Source organism: Manis pentadactyla, chromosome 1 (genome assembly GCF_030020395.1).
Source record: "Manis pentadactyla isolate mManPen7 chromosome 1, mManPen7.hap1, whole genome shotgun sequence".
Classification (NCBI taxonomy): Eukaryota; Metazoa; Chordata; class Mammalia; order Pholidota; family Manidae; genus Manis; species Manis pentadactyla.
Window position 1 is genome coordinate 45132145 of NC_080019.1, and position 21873 is coordinate 45154017.

At 40.8% G+C, this 21873-nt stretch overlaps 1 protein-coding gene across 12 annotated transcripts in view; it reads right to left on the reverse strand.

Annotated features, from left to right (window-relative positions):
• Window positions 1–1975: 1975 nt before the first annotated feature.
• Window positions 1976–21873, reverse strand: part of NKTR (natural killer cell triggering receptor) — a 50371-nt gene continuing 30473 nt past the window's right edge. For 6 of the 12 annotated variants that reach the window (XM_057497435.1, XM_057497441.1, XM_036897189.2 and 3 more), the window contains 7 exons: window positions 17784–17871; window positions 17141–17286; window positions 13003–15906; window positions 10573–10668; window positions 9786–9842; window positions 9172–9276; window positions 1976–2136 (listed from right to left, as the gene is read on the reverse strand). In XM_057497435.1, coding sequence (XP_057353418.1) covers window positions 2049–2136; window positions 9172–9276; window positions 9786–9842; window positions 10573–10668; window positions 13003–15906; window positions 17141–17286; window positions 17784–17871 — 3484 coding nt within the window. In that variant the 3' untranslated portion in view covers window positions 1976–2048. Of the gene's footprint in view, window positions 2137–9171; window positions 9277–9785; window positions 9902–10572; window positions 10669–13002; window positions 15907–17140; window positions 17287–17783; window positions 17872–21873 lie in introns of those variants that run through there. The other 6 variants (XM_057497444.1, XM_036897190.2, XM_057497454.1 and 3 more) reach the window with 6 other exon arrangements.

A 21873-nucleotide genomic window follows, 5' to 3' on the forward strand; every position in this document is an offset into this window, starting at 1 on the left:
AAGCAAGCAGCCTTGAGGAGCTGAGAGAAGACCCTGGCTGACAGCCAGTAAAGAACTGAATACTGCCAACGACCTGAATGAACTTGGAAGATTCTTCCCCAGAGTCTCCATAAAGGAATGCTGCCCTGCTGACCCTTGATTTCACCCTTGTGTGACCCTAAGTGGAGGAATCCAGCCATACCTCACTGGACTCATGAGCTACAGAAGTGTGAGCTAAGAAATGAGTGTTCTTTTAAGCTGCTAAGTTGGGGTAATATGTTACACAGCAGTAGCAAACTAATACAATGCTCAAGGGTAACTTTTCTTAACCTAATTAGATTTGCCAGTTTCTGTTTGGGTTCTGAGTGCAGTTTTTTTCCACTGTGTATCATTAAAGCAATATTCTCTTTTGCAGGCAACTTTTGAAAACCCTTTAAGACTCACAAGTTATGTGTTCACTGGCAAATACATTTGTCCAACTTAGGTCCTGTTTTCTAATGTCCTCTTGTCTGTTAACTTGGTAAACAACTGACCACTTAACTCTGGCTATGAATCTTTATGGGTGACGGTTTTAATATATCCATTGTCACCTCTCCGTCCATCAAGTACTGTCAGATCCCTCCAACTGAGGGCTCTTGCCCACTTCCCAAGCACACCAGGTAAGGCCTTGGGGTAGGCTGGTGAAGAGCTCTGTATCAGATATCATGTATGATTTCTCCTGCCTAACTGGACTAAACTGGCACTCAGGTGATTAAGTACACTTGGGGAAAAACTCAACCATTAAATGAAAAAATAACACCAGTTTTCACAGGTCAAATCACTTCTGTAGGAACAACCTGAAACTGTGAAAACGTGTCATTTATGCAGTACTGTACATCCTACTTGCCCTGTCATCCTGGGTTTGCTCACGTCATGCACGGTTTCACAGTCCATGTGGGTCAGAGTAGAAACAGGAAAAGCATGCTGTTGCTCAGAGCAGTTCAACAGTGTTGTGATGTATCTCTTACATGAAAGAGTTAAAAGGCCTGCAAAATGTCTCCAGGATGGTGGCAGTTAGATTTTGTTGTTACTTTTGAAGTCCACTCTTCCAGAGGCACACATGTCACTGATGTACATCAGGCCTGAGTAGACACACAACCCCTTATGCCAACCCTGCCTGCTCCAGGAGGGCTCCAGGCCCATGCCTGTGCTTGAGAGAAGCCTTCCAATACAGCTCAGAAGGAACCATGTTTGGTACCAGGAGCTGGGGGCTGGGGAGTACACATTTTTCTCTTTCTTATGAGATATTAATATATAGTAAATAAGAACAATGCTTAAAAGAAGCACCAAAAGGGACCTAGCACCAAAGCATGATGGAACATAATTGTTTTTACAATTTAAACTGCTGATAGTATTTATTAAAAAGAACATAAAACATTACATCCGTAGAGACAGTGCAGGTATTATATGCTAAGGCTGATTTATTCTTCTCAACCTCACCTACCAGCCTAAAGAAACAGAGACAGTGGGCTGTAGGATGACCACTTTCTTGATTCTCTGAGACAACACTGTAAGGAATGAATTAAGAAGCCCAGAGTCACTGCCTTCTCTCCTTCCTGGGTAGTTTGTTTTTAAGAGCACACATATGTAAGACTTTGGGTAATGGGTATATAAATATTTGGCCACCTTTAACAGTTCTCCTTCACATTTTTATGCTTGGCAGTACATGTGCCAACAACTGAAAAGGGCAGAAAGAATCTACTCTAAACAATATGAGATGAAGAGAAATGGTCTATCAAAAGTAATATTCCAAAATTACACTTATAGTTCATGATTTCTTGATTCAAGAACATGAAATTCATTTCCATAGTTGGCTACTGTAGAATGTGGCATAAAAATATTTTAGGAGATGTGTTTGTATTTTAAATTCTGCACACATGAAAATGAACAAATAACAATTAAGAAGTGCCTAATATTGAAATTATCTCAAATATTGAAACAGAATAACAGACCACCATTAAGTTTCTTAAACTTTTAAGTTATCAGATATTTACAAATAGGTATAATTCATATCAAAAAGGGGAACATTTTCAACTGTATCGGCTGCTTTCACTGGGGCTCCGGTGATGAGAGTAACTTCGATCACTTTCACTGTCAGAACCGTAAGATCTACAACTCCTGCAGAACAAAAAAAACATACGAACACTGTTAACTGTCTACCCTCCAAATTCCTCTTACAGCTTCTTCTTTGATGTGAGTGGCTTGACAGCAATACAGATGTGGCATAGCAGTGGACACACAAAATGGGGTACCGACTGTCGACTTTTCAAAGACACTTTAAATGATAGATATTACCAAGGTTAAGATAAAATAAAGAAAAGTTACATCTTGGGAATTTACTTGAAATCCACTATTGCAAATGAGAATAATTTCCCATGTTACCCAAAATGAACATCAATAATTAGACTGAGGAAATAAGGGAAAAAAGGTGTATGATGAGAGTTTCATTAAACATATGGAAGTCACAATGAGGGCCCAAAGAGGGGTGAGTGGGGATGGGACATGGACAAAACCATTGGGTAGTTGAGTCGAGGACCTGGTTATGGTCACTATTCAGTCATTTTGGAAAATATTCAGAGAGCCAGTCACTGCTAGATGCTGTGGACACAAAAGCAGATTGAGGGCAGTTTCCTGGGGCCCAAGGATAGTACAGAACAGTGGGCAAGACAAATAAGGCACCTGGGGATGAGGGGAGGTGGGGAAGGGTGGCTGAGGTCTCAGGGTTAGCAGTCAGGGACGGCTTCCTGGGGCAGTGGGTTGCAGTGGAGACCTGCAAGGTAGATAGGTGGAAACTGGCCATAGTAAGAGGCAAGAAGGGAGATGGTGGAGTGGCTGCATGTCTCCAGCAGAAGGAAAGGTTCTAGCATATAAAAGGAGAGAAAACAGAAAAGCCCAAGCTGCAATCGGTAGGTGGAAGGGCCTTACATGTAATGCTAAGGAGCCTGGACCTGCTCCTGAAGGAAGTTGGAGAGCCTTGAAGAGTTTCAATCAAGGGCAGGTCCAGATCACACTGTTATTTTACAAGGACCACTGACTATAACTGCAGTGGATGGGGGAAGGGTAAGACTGAAAGTCATCACGATAGGGACATTTACAAAAAGCTACTCTAAAGATTTTTGCAGCACTACTAAAAATGTTATGCAAAACATAATACTTATAAGAGCAGATGGACCTAATAGACATCTATAGAACTCTACATCCAAAAGCAGCGGGATATACATTCTTCTCAAGTGCACATGGAACATTCTCCAGAATAGACCACATACTAGGCCACAAAAAGAGCCTCAGAAAATTCCAAAAGATTGAAATCCTACCAACCAACTTTTCAGACCACAAAGGCATAAAACTAGAAATAAACTGTACAAAGAAAGCAAAGAGGCTCACGAACACATGGAGGCTTAAGAACACGCTCCTAAATAATCAATGGATCAATGACCAAATCAAAATGGAGATCCAGCAATATATGGAAACAAATGACAACAACAACACTAAGCCCCAACTTCTGTGGGACACAGCAAAAGCAGTCTTAAGAGGAAAGTATATAGCAATCCAAGCATATTTAAAAAAGGAAGAGCAATCCCAAATGAATGGTCTAATGTCACAATTATCGAAATTGGAAAAAGAAGAACAGATGAGGCCTAAGGTCAGCAGAAGGAGGGACATAATAAAGATCAGAGAAGAAATAAATAAAATTGAGAAGAATAAAACAATAGCAAAAATCAATGAAACCAAGAGCTGGTTCTTCGAGAAAATAAACAAAATAGATAAGCCTCTAGCCAGACTTATTAAGAAGAAAAGAGAGTCAACACAAATCAACAGTATCAGAAACGAGAAAGGAAAAATCACGACGGACCCCACGGAAATGCAAAGAATTATTGGAGAATACTATGAAAACCTATATGCTAACAAGCTGGGAAACCTAGGAGAAATGGACAACTTCCTAGAAAAATATAACCTTCCAAGATTGACCCAGGAAGAAACAGAAAATCTAAACAGACCAATTACCAGCAACGAAATTGAAGAGGTAATCAAAAAACTACCAAAGAACAAAACCCCCGGGCCAGATGGATTTACCTCGGAATTTTATCAGACATACAGGGAAGACATAATACCCATTCTCCTTAAAGTTTTCCAAAAAATAGAGGAGGAGGGGATACTCCCAAACTCATTCTATGAAGCTAACATCACCCTAATACCAAAACCAGGCAAAGACCCCACCAAAAAAGAAAACTACAGACCAATATCCCTGATGAACGTAGATGCAAAAATACTCAACAAAATATTAGCAAACCGAATTCAAAAATACATCAAAAGGATCATACACCATGACCAAGTGGGATTCATTCCAGGGATGCAAGGATGGTACAACATTCGAAAGTCCATCAACATCATCCACCACATCAACAAAAAGAAAGACAAAAACCACATGATCATCTCCATAGATGCTGAAAAAGCATTTGACAAAGTTCAACATCCATTCATGTTAAAAACTCTCAGCAAAATGGGAATAGAGGGCAAGTACCTCAACATAATAAAGGCCATCTATGATAAACCCACAGCCAACATTATATTGAACAGCGAGAAGCTGAAAGCATTTCCTCTGAGATCGGGAACTAGACAGGGATGCCCACTCTCTCCACTGTTATTTAACATAGTACTGGAGGTCCTAGCCACGGCAATCAGACAAAATAAAGAAATACAAGGAATCCAGATTGGTAAAGAAGAAGTTAAACTGTCACTATTTGCAGATGACATGATACTGTACATAAAAAACCCTAAAGACTCCACCCCAAAACTACTAGAACTGATATCAGAATACAGCAAAGTTGCAGGATACAAAATCAACACACAGAAATCTGTGGCTTTCCTATATACTAACAATGAACCAACAGAGAGAGAAATCAGGAAAACAACTCCATTCACAATTGCATCAAAAAAAATAAAATACCTAGGAATAAACCTAACCAAAGAAGTGAAAGACTTATACTCTGAAAACTACAAGTCACTCTTAAGAGAAATTAAAGGGGACACTAACAGATGGAAACTCATCCCATGCTCGTGGCTAGGAAGAATTAATATCGTTAAAATGGCCATCCTGCCCAAAGCAATATACAGATTTGATGCAATCCCTATGAAACTACCAGCAACATTCTTCAATGAACTGGAACAAATAATTCAAAAATTCATATGGAAACACCAAAGACCCCGAATAGCCAAAGCAATCCTGAGAAAGAAGAATAAAGTAGGGGGGATCTCACTCCCCAACTTCAAGCTCTACTATAAAGCCATAGTAATCAAGACAATTTGGTACTGGCACAAGAGCAGAGCCACAGACCAATGGAACAGACTAGAGAATCCAGACATTAACCCAGACATATATGGTCAATTAATATTTGATAAAGGAGCCATGGACATACAATGGCGAAATGACAGTCTCTTCAACAGGTGGTGCTGGCAAAACTGGACAGCTACATGTAGGAGAATGAAACTGGACCATTGTCTAACCCCATATACAAAAGTAAACTCAAAATGGATCAAAGACCTGAATGTAAGCCATGAAACCATTAAACTCCTGGAAGAAAACATAGGCGAAAACCTCTTAGACATAAACATGAGTGACCTCTTCTTGAACATATCTCCCCGGGCAAGGAAAACAACAGCAAAAATGAGTAAGTGGGACTATATTAAGCTGAAAAGCTTCTGTACAGCAAAAGACACCATCAATAGAACAAGAAGGATCCCTACAGTATGGGAGAATATATTTGAAAATGACACATCCGATAAAGGCTTGACGTCCAGAATATATAAGGAGCTCTCACGCCTCAACAAACAAAAAACAAATAACCCAATTAAAAAATGGGCAGAGGAACTGAACAGACAGTTCTCCAAAAAAGAAATACAGATGGCCAACAGACACATGAAAAGATGCTCCACATCGCTAATTATCAGAGAAATGCAAATTAAAACTACAATGAGGTATCACCTCACACCAGTAAGGATGGCTGCCATCCAAAAGACAAACAACAACAAATGTTGGCGAGGCTGTGGAGAAAGGGGAACCCTCCTACACTGCTGGTGGGAATGTAAGTTAGTTCAACCATTGTGGAAAGCAGTATGGAGGTACATCAAAATGCTCAAAACAGACTTACCATTTGACCCAGGAATTGCACTCCTAGGAATTTACCCTAAGAATGCAGCAATCAAGTTTGAGAAAGACAGATGCACCCCTATGTTTATTGCAGCACTATTTACAATAGCCAAGAATTGGAAGCAACCTAAATGTCCATCAATAGATGAATGGATAAAGAAGATGTGGTACATATACACAATGGAATACTACTCAGCTATAAGAAAAGGGCAAATCCAATCATTTGCAGCAACATGGATGGAGCTGGAGGGTATTATGCTCAGTGAAACAAGCCAAGCGGAGAAAGAGAAATACCAAATGATTTCACTTATCTGTGGAATATAAGAACAAAGGAAAAACAGAAGGAACAAAACAGCAGCAGAATCACAGAACTCAAGAATGGACTAACAGGTACCAAAGGGAAAGGGACTGGGGAGGATGGGTGGGTAGGGAGGGATAAGGGGGGGAGAAGTAGGGGGGTATTAAGATTAACATGCATGGGGGGGTAGGAGAAAAGGGAGGGCTGTACAACACAGAGAAGGCAAGTAGTGATTCTACAACATTTTGCTATGCTGATGGACACTGACTGTAAAGGGGTTTATAGGGGAGACCTGGTATAGGGGAGAGCCTAGTAAACATAATATTCGTCATGTAAGTGTAGATTAGTGATAGCAAAAAAAAAAAAAAAAAAAAAAAAGGGCAGTTCCTGTGTGGTAACCTCCAACGAGTTCTACACAAGGGTATAAAGGGCATATAAAAGTATAGGCAAAGGGTCTGTTTGTGTTTATACAGAGGATCAAAGCCTAATTGGGCTACCCCGAAAATGAACTAAGATATGATATGAAAAAGAACTTCCAACATCTGCACCCTCTGGAAGACTCATGCCAGAAGATGATCATCAAAAAACCCCAACAAAGATCCACGCACTGCTACAGCTGTAGATGCACTCATCCCACCAGTTCCTGGACCTGCCATGGGAATAAGGAAGGAGATATCTAAGCTGGCCTGTGCATACAGTAAAACAACAAAATTGGACTGGATCTATACTGTTGGAACTCAACCAAGAATTTGGAGAAGTGCAAATTGTAGCGCTCCAAAGTCTTACAACTACAAACTATTTATTGTTAAAAGAACATATGGCATGTGAACAGTCCCCAGGAATGGGTTGTTTTAATTTGTCTGATTTCTCTCAGACTGTTCAAGTTCATTTGGACAATATCCACCATATCATAGATAAGTTTTCACAAATGCCTAAGGTGCCTAACTGGTTTTCTTGGTTTCACTGCAGATGGCTGGTAATTACAGATATGCTTTGGTTATGTAACTATACTCCTATTATGTTAATGTGTGTGTGCAATTTAAGTAGTAGCTTAAAACCTATACATGCTGAAGTTACTCTACAAGAAGATATATCAAAGAAATAATCAATCTTCCCATGTTTTCTTCCGCCTGCTACTTCTATAGCTTTTCTTCTTCCTTCCTAATTACAACCCTTAAATAGAATTCGTGCCTCATATCAAATTTACCGAGTATCATAATTCTTCCAAGTGGTAAAGATACCTCAAGACAAATGCTGGGCATAGAAGCCACAGGGCATAAATATGCAAAGAAGTAAAAAGCTAACTTTTTCAAACAATAAGGCTTCTCTCTCACTTACCAACTTCACATTTCCCTGTATGGCCCCGGAAGATGACTGGTTAGCCAGAGACGGGTAAGATTCCTCAAGGGAGGAACAACCTAAGACAGGCACAGTCGCAGGGGGGCCATCAGGTGAGAAATTGGGGATCAACAGAGGTGAGGCTTAGAACCTCACCCCCCCCCCGTTCTGAGAGAAATCTTCTGCATACGTGGATGTTTTATTTCCCTGGTCTAGCTTGGATTAACACATAATCTACAGGCACACACCTGATCATCTACATGTGCTCTCTTACAACACTAAACTATGTTTTCTACCTTTATCTTGTATCTACTTACCACTTCAGCATTTTATTAAAAATAATAATAATAAAGAGAGAAATGTGGTATCCACATATAAATCAAGTATAAAAACCAAATCAGTATTCATATTTGAACTGACTGTTTATAGTTCATAATGTATGAGCAAAACCGAAAGTTTCTGTGATGACTGCCCTTGTACTGTTCACTATGTAACTTATTCATTATGTAAGAATTTGTTCTACATGTAAAAACTTGTTTGTTATGCCTCAGAAGATTGGAGACTGACAAAAATTAGGCTTGGGGTGGAATAATGATTGTGCATTGAGCATTGACTCCCCTATACAGAATTTTATTGTCGTTAACAACCATTTGATCAATAAATATGAGAGATGCCCTCACAAAAAAAAAAAAAAAAAAAAAAGGACAGATTTCCAATGGTAAAATAAATTAGTAACCGGGATGTAATGTATAGCATAAGGAATATAGTCAAGATATTGTAACAGCCTGGTAGGGTGATAGCTGGAACCTAGAATTATGTATATAAATGTTCTACCACTGTGTTGTACACTTGAAACTCATGTAATGTAATACTGTGTGTCAACTACCCTTTAATAAAAAAAAATTATTTAAAAAAAAAAAAAAAAAAAAAAAAAAAAAAACATAATACTTATAAATATTTATAGAGAGAACATATTTTTACTAAATGATGATAGAAACCTTAATCCTGCTGAAATACATGATTATATCATTTTATTATATGTTCTTCAGTTTAAAAAGTGACAAATCAACTTTGCTATTTCTAGCAACTAGCCTTATTTAAAGTGGGCCATGGTGGAGTGACTACCTCTTTACTCCTTTCAAAAAAAAGTCTGCCCAAGAGTACGTGAATATTTAAAAATCCACTTTAGATTTGAACATTACCCAGCAACTCTTAATGCAAAGGCCCCTTTTTGTAGCTCCCTGTGGGTGGCCGGAATACTAGAGAAAGCAGTACTTCCTCAGATCACGTGCTCTCCCTCCTCCTGCAGCGTTGCCTCGCGCCCCAAGGGCCCACAGCGGCCTGGGGGGCTCCAGAAGAGAAGACCCACCTGGACCGCCTGCCACGGCCCCTGCTCCGGTGGTAACTGTCACTCCTCTGGCTCCGGCTCCGGCTCCGGCTCCTGCTGTAGTAGCTGTCGTACGTGTAGGACCTGCTTCAACAGCAACACACACACTGAAATGTGCCCAGTGCTCACACAGTCCCATTTCTTTTTAGGATTTTCAGTGTTCCCTTGGAACGTGGGCACTATGTGACAGCGAGAGGACACATTTGCTCACCAAGTACTTGGACACATTTAACAACTGCTCCAAATGAGACTTACTATATTAAACAGAAAAATGTTGATTTCTTTTCTGTACTGAAAAATATCACAAAATTAACACTGAGTTAAGACTGAATCTGGTGGATCTTATTAGGAAATTATGTTCAATACACACCTGCCATTAGAATCTGACACCAAATATCACTTTTGACACTGTGGTTCAATGGGCTAACAGATAAAAACTGTCAAAATGATCTCATTTCAAAAGGGTGTGATTTCGTGAGAAAAACACGTGTGAAAGTTTTTCATTAATATATGACACTTTATAAGAGGGAATTAAGGAATAAAACATGGCCTTCAAGTCTACCCCCCGCAGATGGTTCCCCAATCCCTGTCCATACCTGGACCGACTGTGGGGCTCATAGGAGCTGCTCCTGGACCTGCTCCTGCTGGACGTCCTAGTATCAATCACATGAGGGACCATCATCCTGTGGCTCAGGGCAGCCATATCAAAAATCTAGACATTCATTTGCCCATCAAGGAGAAAACAGTGAAATCCAGCAGCTACACTTTGTTTTCATATCAAAAGTATATTGTTTTTGTTTTAAGCATGTTGGGTTTTGTAAGAAAGATTAAATTCTATGCAATCCTTCTATGAGACACACATAACAAATTCACTATGGAGGCTCCAACTAGGTAGGAAGAGGGAAAGGTCTGCACAGGTTGGACTCTTGTAAGTAAAATAAAGCTGTAGAGTGCAAACTATCTCAGAGGCAAAAGAGGTCTGCGGTGCCAGGAGGACTAGAGACCTGGGTAGCCCTCCACACACTTCTTCCTTCAGCTCCTCAACAACCCTCCTATTCCAGTCCCTGATCCACATCAAGAGGTGACAGCAGACTGAACTTAGGTTAAGAAGACATACTGGGGTCAGGGAGGTGGATAGAGTGGCCAGGGCCTCTTTTAAATGTTTCTACTACTTTTCCTTCTTCACTCTGGTAAGATCCCACCTTGAGAATAGTCAGTAAGAATCCAACAGCTCTTTGGAATAAAGGACTAGATAAGAAAACAGACCTGTCTAGTATTCAGCAGCGACAGGATTCTTCTCAATGGCTACTCCTTTATGCCTGTGCAGGCCCTGAGAGCAGACAGGACGGAGACCCCAGAGGAGGGTGGGATTCACAAGCTCACCTGTGGCTTTTGTAACTACGGTAGGAACTGCTCCGGCTTCTTGTGCGGCCTCTGCTGTACCATCCTCTGCTCCGACTTCTAGAGTAGCTTCTTGACCTACAGTTCAGAGTGGAGAACTATTTACTCACTATGCTGTTAAAGTGAATTACAACCAGAGAAAAGGCCTCTGGAAGGACCTTTCACCAACTCCTCACAGGTGGTACAATCGTGACAGCTAATGAGGGTTTAAACTGAACAGAATAAAATGAATAAAAGCCAGCAAAGGCTACTACTGGTATGTTCACTGGAGCCCTATTTGTAATACCAGAATAGGAACTAATTCATATCTTCATTAACAGTGGAATGTGTTAAAAAAATACACAGATATACACTAAGATATTCTCAAGTAGGAAAATGAACAAACTACAACCATGTGTATCAACAGAGTTACCTCTTTGGACATGATGTTGGGTAAAAAGAGGCAAATGTAGAACACCTCCATACATACCGAAGGGTTTTGTGTGAAAACATTTAACAGTAACACTGTACACGGATAGAAACATTGTGGGAAAATTGTGAAGAAAAACAACATTATGACAAAAGTTTGAAATAACATTTAACTCCCAAAAAAGTAGGGTGGCACTGGGTAGAGTTTTACCAGGTATGTCCAAGTTCTATATTTTTAAGCTAGATGACATTTTCTGTTACTTTTTTATACCTTTACCATTTTATATTTTATATATCTATTTAATAGTTAAAAAAACGAACAGAAAACCTAAGTAATGCAATTCTGCACGTCTGCACTTACCTGGCTCCCACCCTTCTCCCCCTGACTCTACACCTGTCATACAGGAATGGAACAATGCTCCTATGTAGAGGCTACCTATGTGATGTTTTCAAAGGTTTTATTAAGTGTACTTGTGTTTCAGAAGATACAATCTGCTTTCTAGTTATCTGCAAGAAAACATGTTCTAACAAGATTGTAGTTAGTTAATCAACAAACAATTATAGAGCAGATTCTGTGAGGTGACTGAGAGATTAGTAGGGAATGGTCTCTGACTTCAGTGACTTCACAGCTTCGTAGGAGAGTCAGGCCCAGGCAGGTAACCAAAACAGAGGCAGTCTACTACCTGTTAGCTGCATAACTCAGAGCAAATTCGTTAGCCTTTCTATACCTCACTGTCTTCCTTTATGAAATGAAATCCTAGCCAGCATTCCAAAGGCAGTGGTAGGAGGGCAAATGAGAGTGTCCAATCACCAGCAGCTCTGACTGTGAGTGGGAATGGCAGGTAGGAATCAAGCTCAGAGGAGGCTGGAGCAGCCTGACAGGCACCTTCATCTAGGAGGACAGCCCTAGAGAGAAAAGGCCCGCTTTCACCAGCTCTCTGGGCCTGCTGGGAGTTAGGATAGAGGAGGATGAGCAACCCACAACATAAGCTCGGAACGGTCCCAAGGGACAAGGAGAGCTGGAAGAAGCCTGCGGAAGGCCTGACAACACACTCTGGTACTGGCCTGTGCAAGTACCTGGGAATCCTCGTCAGTTTACTGAGGTCAGGAGGGAAGGCACAAAAGAGACTGCAAGCAACCGAGGAATATATCATTACAGTTACTATAGATCTAAGTGTCGGTTGCTATTTTTAGAGAAACCTAGTTGAATAAGGGAAGAAAGACTGATAAACAACTTGAATGGAAAAACATGGTCAAAAATTCTTACTGTGTTTTAAGTTAAAGTGATGAAAATGAAGCACGACACAGTAAGGGATATGAATAATTATGACAGTAAGGTAAAACCATGAAATATTTATAAGAAAAAAACACAAATTACTCATAAAATTCTTATCACCATCACCAATTTTTTAGTTTAAAAAAATTCTCATTCTCTGCACTATCCAGTTTTATGCTGATGACAAAAATTAGAAGCAACTTATACAAAAAAAAAACAAAAACCAGAAGAAAACCACTAAAGATGATCATTTTTACCATTTCCTTCCCTTTGAGTAAAAGATCAACTAGATGCGTGTCTTAGGACGGGAACTCTGCCTCTCTGGCCCTCACCTTCCATTTGGGTACAATGAAGGGTGAGACTAATGATGTCTAAATCCCGTATATTCTGTAACTTGAGGATTCCCTTTCTAAGGCATAACTGACAGGTAAGAGAGCAGCCTCACACCTTTGAAGACAAAGTCACCACCTTACACGGCAACTCATGTCCACTGCCAAAAAGCTTTAGTCGATGACAAGTTTTTCTTTTATACTGAGCCCACATTTCTTACCCTGAAATCACCACTCCCTTTGTCCTCAATCTGCTCTGAGTCACACAGCACAAGACTTCTCCTTATTCCCTTCCAAATAAATGGAAATAGTGATCTTGTCCCTAATTCTGATGTTCTTCCAAGCTGAACAGTAACAGGGTCTCCTTGGGAGAAAAAAAGGACAGAGAATATTGCTCACCGATAGGATGATGTGGAACTTCGAGATCGACTTCTTGAGTGACTGTAGGAGACAGACCTTGTTCTGCGTCTTGATTTGGTTTCAGATTTACTTCGAGATCTACTTGGACTCCTGGACTGGGTATCACCATCCCGACTAGGTGTCTGCTCATCACTTGAACTCTCTTGATTTCTTGGCCTCCGGTTTAAGCGTGCTGTCTTTCTTACTTCATCAAAGAGAGACCCAGGCCGAACTTTATTTTTAATTTTAATTTCTATCCTCAATCCTTGTGGTTTCATTTCAGGCACAGTTGCCAAAGCCTTAGCTTCCACAGCACTGGCTGTGGTAGCAGCTGGCGCTGCAGGGTTCCCCACCCCCTGCAGGGGCTTCCACTTGTTATCCCCAAGGCCCATCTGGCTCTTCTCAGCTCCCTCCCTCTTCACAGCGCTTTGGGCAGCACTGGCCGGAGCAGCAGAGCTGCTGTCCTGTTCCCCCCCGGCTCCCCCAGGCTTGCTTTCCCACACGCTGCTGCCTTCCCGTTTTACCACCTCTGCCTCCAGATGCTCTGGCTGCCTGTCCTGCTTTAGAATGACGCTTGTATCTGGGGTGGCAAGCACTGTATTTCCTAGAGGGGAAGCCCCCTCTACCTTTGCTGGGGAAGTCCTGTCAGGAGTACAAATCTCCATGTTGTCATCTGTTTGAAGCACATCCTCCACTCCACTGGGGATACCTTCTTCAATATGCTGAATGTTCTGGGGAGAAATGGCTGTGTTTTCCTCAGAATTTAAAGCTGTGGGAGAAATGCTGAGTTTACTATCATCTTTAGTTTTAGTAGGCTGATCGATGTCTGATGAAATTGTTACTGTATTATGTTTACCTGAAAGGTTGCAGTTCTCACAGGACTTCTCAGTTTGGGGTGTATTTTCTTTAATGGTCTCACTATTTTCAGAAACTTTTTTTTTCTCTGTTGCCTCCTGCATTACTTGCTTTTCATAAATCTCCTCCTCCTCTTCTTCACCAAATTCTAGTGGAGGCTGCCAGTGAAATGCTTGTTTTCGTTTTGGAGCTTTGTGCTTTTTGTCTTTTTTCCCTTTCAATTTCTCTTTTACTTTTTTGGTGCGTTCCCTTTTAAGATTTTCCTTTGACCCATGCTTGTGGTTCTGTGGCTTTCCTCTAGCGTTTTCTGAATTGGAATAGGACCCCTCCGAATCAGAGGCTGATGACCGCTGCATGCTTGATTTCCAAGCACCATTGCCATCAGGCAGTGAAGTATTTGCTGAAGACTTTGCTGTGGGTTTGACTTTGACATGAATTTCACCCAACTCTGATTGAGAATCTGATGTGGCCTCACCTTCCTCCTTATCAGAAGATGGCCAGGAATTATTTTTACTGATTTTAGTAATATCTCGTTCAGAATTTGATTCAGAGTCCCACTTACTGCCAGCATAATTCTTCCTTTTGGGCTTACTGCCATTTTTAATGTGATCAGAAAGATTCTCTTTCAAAGACCTTTTTTTTGAATGGGGGCATTCCTGTTCAGACTTGGATTTCTCTTCACCTCTGTTTTTCTCTTGTTTATTATTCATTTCCATTTGGACTTGCTTCTCTTTTTCCTGGGCTGACTGTGGAACATGGACACTTGACTGTTGACTGTCTGAAGAATAATCTAAAGATGACCTGCTTTCGCTATACTTTCTCTGACTTGAAGACTTATCTCTGCCTTTGACATATTTATTGCGAAGTGCCTTTTCAGAGCTGCTGCTATGCCTTTTATTTGAAGTGTTATTTTTTTTCCCATTGGATCTAAATTTTCTCTTGGCCCGTCTGCCATCATCAGTGCTAACCGAAGAGCACGAAGATGACCTACTACACCGTGAATGATAGCTGTATTTACTTCGTGAATGAGATCCAAATGAGGGAGACCTAGACCTTGAATGTGAACTTGCTAGGCTTTGTGACCTTGTGTATGATCTGGAATAAGATCTACTCCTAGAAGATCTGCTCCTTGACCGTCGTGAGCTTTCTGAACTTTTACTACTGTATTTTGAATAAGTACTCCGATCACTTCCTGAATTTTTTTCTCTTTTATGGTAGGATGAGGAACTACCAGTCTCTTTACTATTTGTTAAACTGTAAGTGCTTTGGATGGGTAGCAAATGGGTTGTTTTAGCTTTCATCTCCTGAATTCGCTCATAAGAGGGCTTCCAGGGCTTCTGCCCAGGCTTCCATCGTGAAGGAGGGGGGCTGTCACTCAGTGGTATGACAGGAATATTTTCTGCCACTACTGGTTGTACTACAACGTTTTCATTTTGTGGCACTGTTGCTCTTAGAGGTTCTGTTTTGACTGGTTTATTGTCACTTGACTGAGAGGCTATTCTCCGTGGTGATTTTGATGCTGTCCTTTGCTGCCCTGACTTGGAACTAGACCTGGACTTTGATCTACTTCGAGAATGTGATGAGGATTTTGACAGAGTCTTTGATCTTGAGGTTCCTCTAGAATAAGACTGAGAGTGAGACTTTGATCTGTAGGAGTCTCTGCTGGAACGGGTTGAAGAGCTCTGGTCATCCTTATCAGATTTAGACCAGTCCCTCTTTGATGAGTGATGAGATGAGAGGGAGGAAGAAGGAGATCTCTGTTGTCTATCACAAGAGGATTTCATTCGTTGGGTGGAAGACTTTGAGGTTTCTATGTCAGATGGTACAATAATCCTTCGCTTCTTAGTCTCTTGTTTGTGCCTTCTGCAATGTTTCTGCTTTTTAGTTTTCTTTTTATGCTTAACCTTTTTCTCTTTTCTGCGTTTTTTATGGTGACCATCAGAGTGTCTCACTGTACTAAAGTCTGAATAATATCCATTATATGACCATGATCTGGATCTCTGGGATAAGCTTCTTTCATCCCATCGGCTTGAACAGGGGTCACTTAATCTGAAGGACACAAATATGCACACTTATAAGCATGTTTTCTATGCTTTAAAATTAAAACACATTTATTGTCAATACAAATGCATTGACAGAAGCCTAGTTAATAAAGTACTGCCTCCACTGACACTTTTAAGCACATGTAGAAAGGGTAATTCAGAGTTGTAAGACTGGTCTTGACATTATTTGAGAGACACACTGACAAGACTACTAACAGACTGACTTACACAGGAATTTTTTTCAAAGTTAAACAAGGAATTTCAAATTTGATAGGAAAACAGTTTTGAAAGCCAAGTCAACTAATCACAAGAGCACTGCTGACATACCAAGTTCCTGGCTGAGATCCACTCACATAACCCCCTGCCTCCAGGAACAAATTTTGAGGGAGTCAGATCAAGTTCTCAAACAATTCTGATTCTTTGCAGATACAGGATAGCTGCCTGACCTTTAAAGAGAAATCTTTTTTCTTACAAAGCTAGCATGACTTGTTTTACCTCAGCTTCACAGATGTAATCAAAACTTTCCCCTAAGGTTTTACTTAAACTACTTACTACAAAACTTGAGGGAAAAGTACATGAAAATACTTGCAGACTTTACAGTTTCAGGGGTAATGTCAGGGCTGAAAACTGACAGTTCTTAGTACCACTGTGTCTAAACCACTTCCACACAGCATATGCACACCTTTCCCTTCTCTTCCAATTTGAAACCATTCTGCTAGATGCCACAGAACAAAGAGAATTCTACTACGAATAATTATACAGGATTCCATTGGTGTATAATTACTGGCTATCCCGGGGGGCCAGACCCATTTCTGAAATAGATACCCACTTGGGTTGTCACTGAGAGTAAGAGATGGATAGACTTCTGAAGAAGCAATAGTCCCTGGGGCCAGAGAGAAGTTAATGCCACACTGTGTACAGATTCCTATGTACCAAGTCATTCATCAGTGACTGAGAGGCCTGGCTGGGAAAGAATCTGCTGTATAATTTTAAAATCTTGATTATTCCTAAAATTGAAAAAGAAATCTTCAAGAGATTCAGTAGGTTTATAGTTTTGTGAGGAAGAATAAATTTTCATGTAAAACCACCTAAAGTCGGTCCCTTTAGGTATTCCCAAATATTTTCTCTTTGGTCCCTCTAACTTTAAATGTAAATCTTTAATGAAAAGTCCAGAAGTTAAGTCTCTATTCCTTTAACACTTACAGTAGACACAGGATTGTGTTTCTACTCAAAGCTCTTACTTATCTCCTTTACTCCATTTCTCTCCACTGGGTGGTCTATATGCTCTCAATCTCTGCATCTCCTCCTTCCAGTGAGGAGGAGTTTCACTGCTGTCATCATTATCTGATTCAGAACAGGATCTAGATCTTGGAGGCGTGTGATAGCGCTATAAAAACAAAGGCAGGAATACAAGATAGGTGTTTTTAAAATATCTCTCAGTTACAGTCTGCTAGAGGACAGAGTTAAAGAACAAATCACAGACCTCATTCAAAAACAATGACTGAAGTACCAAAAGGATGGTATGAAGTTATGTCAAACATAAGGGACTAAAAGAAATAGGAAAGGCTGAGATTCACCTGTAATCACGTGAGAATGTCCTTTTTCAAATCCTAATAGTTACATTCATTAGCCTAGATTATTCAACATACTAAGATTTCTCAACATGCTCACAACATACTACACATGTCCATTTCATACTTAAACACATTCAAGCACAGCAGTAAACCTTGATTTAATTAATAGCAGTACCTTCTCATGGCTATGGAGAATACAACCAGCTCCTTGAACAGATAGATTTTCAATTAAACCTAAAATTAAAGCTAAGGTTTTGCCTATAGGTAAGAACATTTTATCACTTAGACAAGTAAGTCTTAACACACATACGATTGTGCCCCTCCCTTTAATCTTCCGTCCAGACTTTGATACAGATGGTTTCTGATCACTTATAATAGGTGTAACATCAGGAATCTTCCTGGAAAAGAAAATTGCAAATTAAAAATAATCAAATGCTAGGCAGTTTTCTCAGTGTTTAACTGTAGAATTTGTGCTCATATAATAAAAGCACACTTCATTTAGAACCAACACTTTTCTTGAATGAGGCACAATCTCCATATAACCTAATTTTCTAAGCAAATCCTTTTTTAGGCAGAAAGACAGACATGAAAGGGTGGAGAGAGAATAAAAGCAATAAAGCCCACTAAATGGCACTTAAAGAGTTAACCAGACAAAACCAGAGCGCCAGAAAGGACTCACAGAGTTAATGAGTTAACTAGTTGAAGTTTCAAAGGCCTGTAGTAACTTAGAATGTCTGGATATTCCCCAGATAAAGTATCAGAGCACAGCCCATGTATTCATTGAACCAATTAGATCATGCCATTGTAAAATCTGCTTAGTCTGCAAAAAAGGCCCAGCTTATTCTTTAACTTAACCTATATGCTGTTTTTATCCTCTTCTTCCAGTCCCTTAATCAAGTAACTTAGTAACCAGGGCAGAAGAAACCTCCAAAATGTAAATAAACCTATGTGGACAAAGAATGCTGAAGTCTGAACCAACACAGTCACCTAAATAACCCTATTCTCAAGATAGAACTTCCAAAGAACTATGAATCACCTGTATACATCATGCCTTAAGCTGACTCCAGTCCCTGAACCCTTAGGTGAGTCTCCTCTCTGGGGTTGCCCGCACTCCCCTTTCGACTTCAAGTTCTCACTGCCTACATGACCCAGACAGGACTGAAGCTGTGCAATCTTGCTCTTTAGTAGCCTGCCTGAAAATCTTTCTTTGCCTTTGGGAAGTTCTTAGAACATTATCTCACTCCATCCAGTGCTCTGCGGCTCCCCCAAATCCTAGGGTGACAGGGACTTAGTTTCCACACTGCAGATTCAAGCAGGTACTGGATGCCAGGTGGTCCTGGCCTTAGGAGATGGCAAGGAATTTGCCCTATGCTGAGCAGGAGTTCAATGAGCTTCTCTTTCTTGCCTTTGCCTACCTTGACTCTGGCCTGCTCCTCCCTTGGAGTGTATTCAAATAAAACTTTCACTCTGCTTCACTACTGTGTCTTTGTCCTTCAATTCTTTACTGCAACAGGGACAAGAACTGAGGAGAATAAACTCAACCCCTAACACCTTTAAACAATAAACTTGAAAAAAAGAAGTAAGTGGCCCAATTGGGTACAAATACAAACACAGTATTCTTTTTAAACAAAATACTTTTTTAGATGTCTCTTGTCAAAACAGAGGTATTCCAAGGGAATCCTGAAGTATTCCTGAGTCCAGTGCTTAATTGTGCTTTTTAAAAACTTTGTATTTTTAAGTTTGTTTCCCTCACTCTACTATAAGCTGCCCCTCCTTCAGTGCTCTTTATCTGCTGCTTTATCTTATGGGTGATTCTAAGAGTATACTTTAGGTAGCAGCTACTGTCATCCGGGCATGTAGTCTTCTCACACCTCCATTTGCTTTGTATTATTATTAACACAATGGATAGCTTTTACTGAGTGCTTAGCATTGTCAGGCATTGAGTTAATAAGCATTTGTAACATATCTTTTTGATTGGGTATAACATACATATAACATGAAGTTAGCCATTAAAACCATTTTAATATTAATTTGATTTGTTGAGATTTCTCAAGATGGTGGCATGAGTAGGACAGCGGAAATCTCCCAAAACCATATATATTTCGAAAATACAGCAAATACAACTATTCCTAAAAGAGAGACCAGATGATACAGTACAACAGCCAGGCTACACCTACATCTGCGAGAACTCGGCATCTCACAAAAAGAGTAAGATACAAAGCCATGACCCAGCAGGACCTGAGCACTCCCCACACCCCAGCTCACCGGTGGGAGGAAAAGAATCAGAGTGGGGGAGTGGAAGCACAGGACTGCTAAATAACCAGCCCTAGTAATCTGCACTGGGAGCACAGACACACATTGCATGGTGTGCTGGATATTAGAGAAACAGAAAAGTAAAATCCAAGATGGAGACTGCGAGCGGGTCTCCACAGCCAGTCCCCTGGGACAAAAGAAAAGCAGTGCTTTGAAAGTCTTAAAGGGACAAAGGTTTTAACAAGAGAACAAAATCGTCCTGGCAGACTCAGCCCAGCAGGCTGGGAATTTTAAGGAACTTCAGGCGCCCTAACCCCCTGGGTGGCAGCGCAGCTCCTAAGCCCCTCACGGCAATAAGCAGCCTGCCGTTCATTACCCCACGCTGACACTGCAAGAAAACTGGCCAACCGGCCATTGCTGCGGACCAGCCGAAGGAGCAGCCCCACCCACAGCAACCACAGAGTCTCCTCCCAGTGCACAGCTACCTGGCACAGGCAGAGGAAGCCAGCGCAAATTCCGGAAGGCATGAAGGGGCACCATTCTCACAGGAGAACACACACTGCATGCCTGTGACTCCTGCCAGTGCCCTAAGCTATCCCGAGGGCTGGCCCACCCACAGCAGCTCAGGGGATTAACCCAGAGACTGCTCCCAGTGTGCAAGTAACTGGCACAGGGAGCAGAGAAGGGCAAGGCGACCAGCAAGCAGGAAGGGACTTTGTTCTCCCAGCTGACACATGCGCCACTTGCTGGTGGTAACTTCTTTCACCATGAAAAGGCAGAAGAACCTAGACCAGTCCAAAATCACTCAAACATCAGAGAGAGGGCCAGGTGAGACAGATATAACCAATCTTCCTGAAAAAGAATTCAAAATAAAAGTCATAACCATGCTACTGGAGCTGCAGAGAAATATGCAAGAGCTAAGGGATGAAATCTGGTGAGACGTAACAGAAATGAAAGAAGCAATGGAAGGACTTACAAGCAGACTGGATGGATGAGGTGCAAGAGACTGTTAATAGAACAGAAATCAGAGAACAGGAATACAGAGAAGCTGAGGCAGAGAGAAAAGGATCTCTAGGAATGAAAGAATATTAAGAGAACTGTGTGACCAATCCAAATGAAACAATATTCTCATAATAAGGGTACCAGAAGAAGAAGAAGAGAGAAAAAGGGATAGAAAGTGTCTTTGAAGAAATAATTGCTGAAAACTTTCCCAAGCTGGGGAAGGAAACAGTCTCTCAGACCATGGAAGCCCACAGATGTCCCAACACAAGGGACCCAAGGAGGACAACACCAAGACATATAATAATTAAAATGGCAAAGATCAAAGACAAGGACAGGGTATCAAAGGCAGACAGAGAGAGAAAAAAGATCACCTACAAAGGAAAACCCATCAGGCTATCATCAGACTTCTCAACAGAAACCTTACAGGCCAGAAGAGAATGGCATGATATATTTAATGCAATGAAACAGAAGGGCCTTGAACCAAGGATACTGTATCCAGCATGATTATCATTTAAATATGAAGGAGGGATTAAACAATTCCCAGACAAGCAAAAGTTGAGGGGATTTGTCTCCCACAAACCACCTCTACAGGATATGTTAAAAGGACTGCTCTAAATGGAAGTACTCCTACAGCTAAACAGAGGTCACCAGAGAAAATAAAATGACAGCAAAGAAAGCAGACCAACCAAATACTAATTAAGGCAAAAAATAAAATGAGCTATCAACAAAAGCAGTCAAGGGAAACACAAAAGAGTACAGAATAAAACACCTAACATATAAAGGAGGAAGAAATAGAAGGGAGAGAAATAAAGAATCATCAGACTGTGTTTATAATAGTGTAATACGTGAGTTAAAGTTGGACGGTTAGATAGTAAAGAAGCTACCCTTGAACCTCCGGTAACGACGAATCCAAAGCCTGTAATAGCAGTAAGTACCTATCTATCGATAATCACCCTAAATGTACATGGACTGAATGCACAGAGTAATAGAATGGATAAAAAAGCAAGAGACTCTATACTACTTACAAGAGACTCACCTCAAACCCAAAGACATACACAAACTAAAAGTGAAGGGATGGAAAAAGATATTTCAGGCAAACAATAGGGAGAAAAAAGCACGTGTTGCAGTACTAGTATTAGACAAAA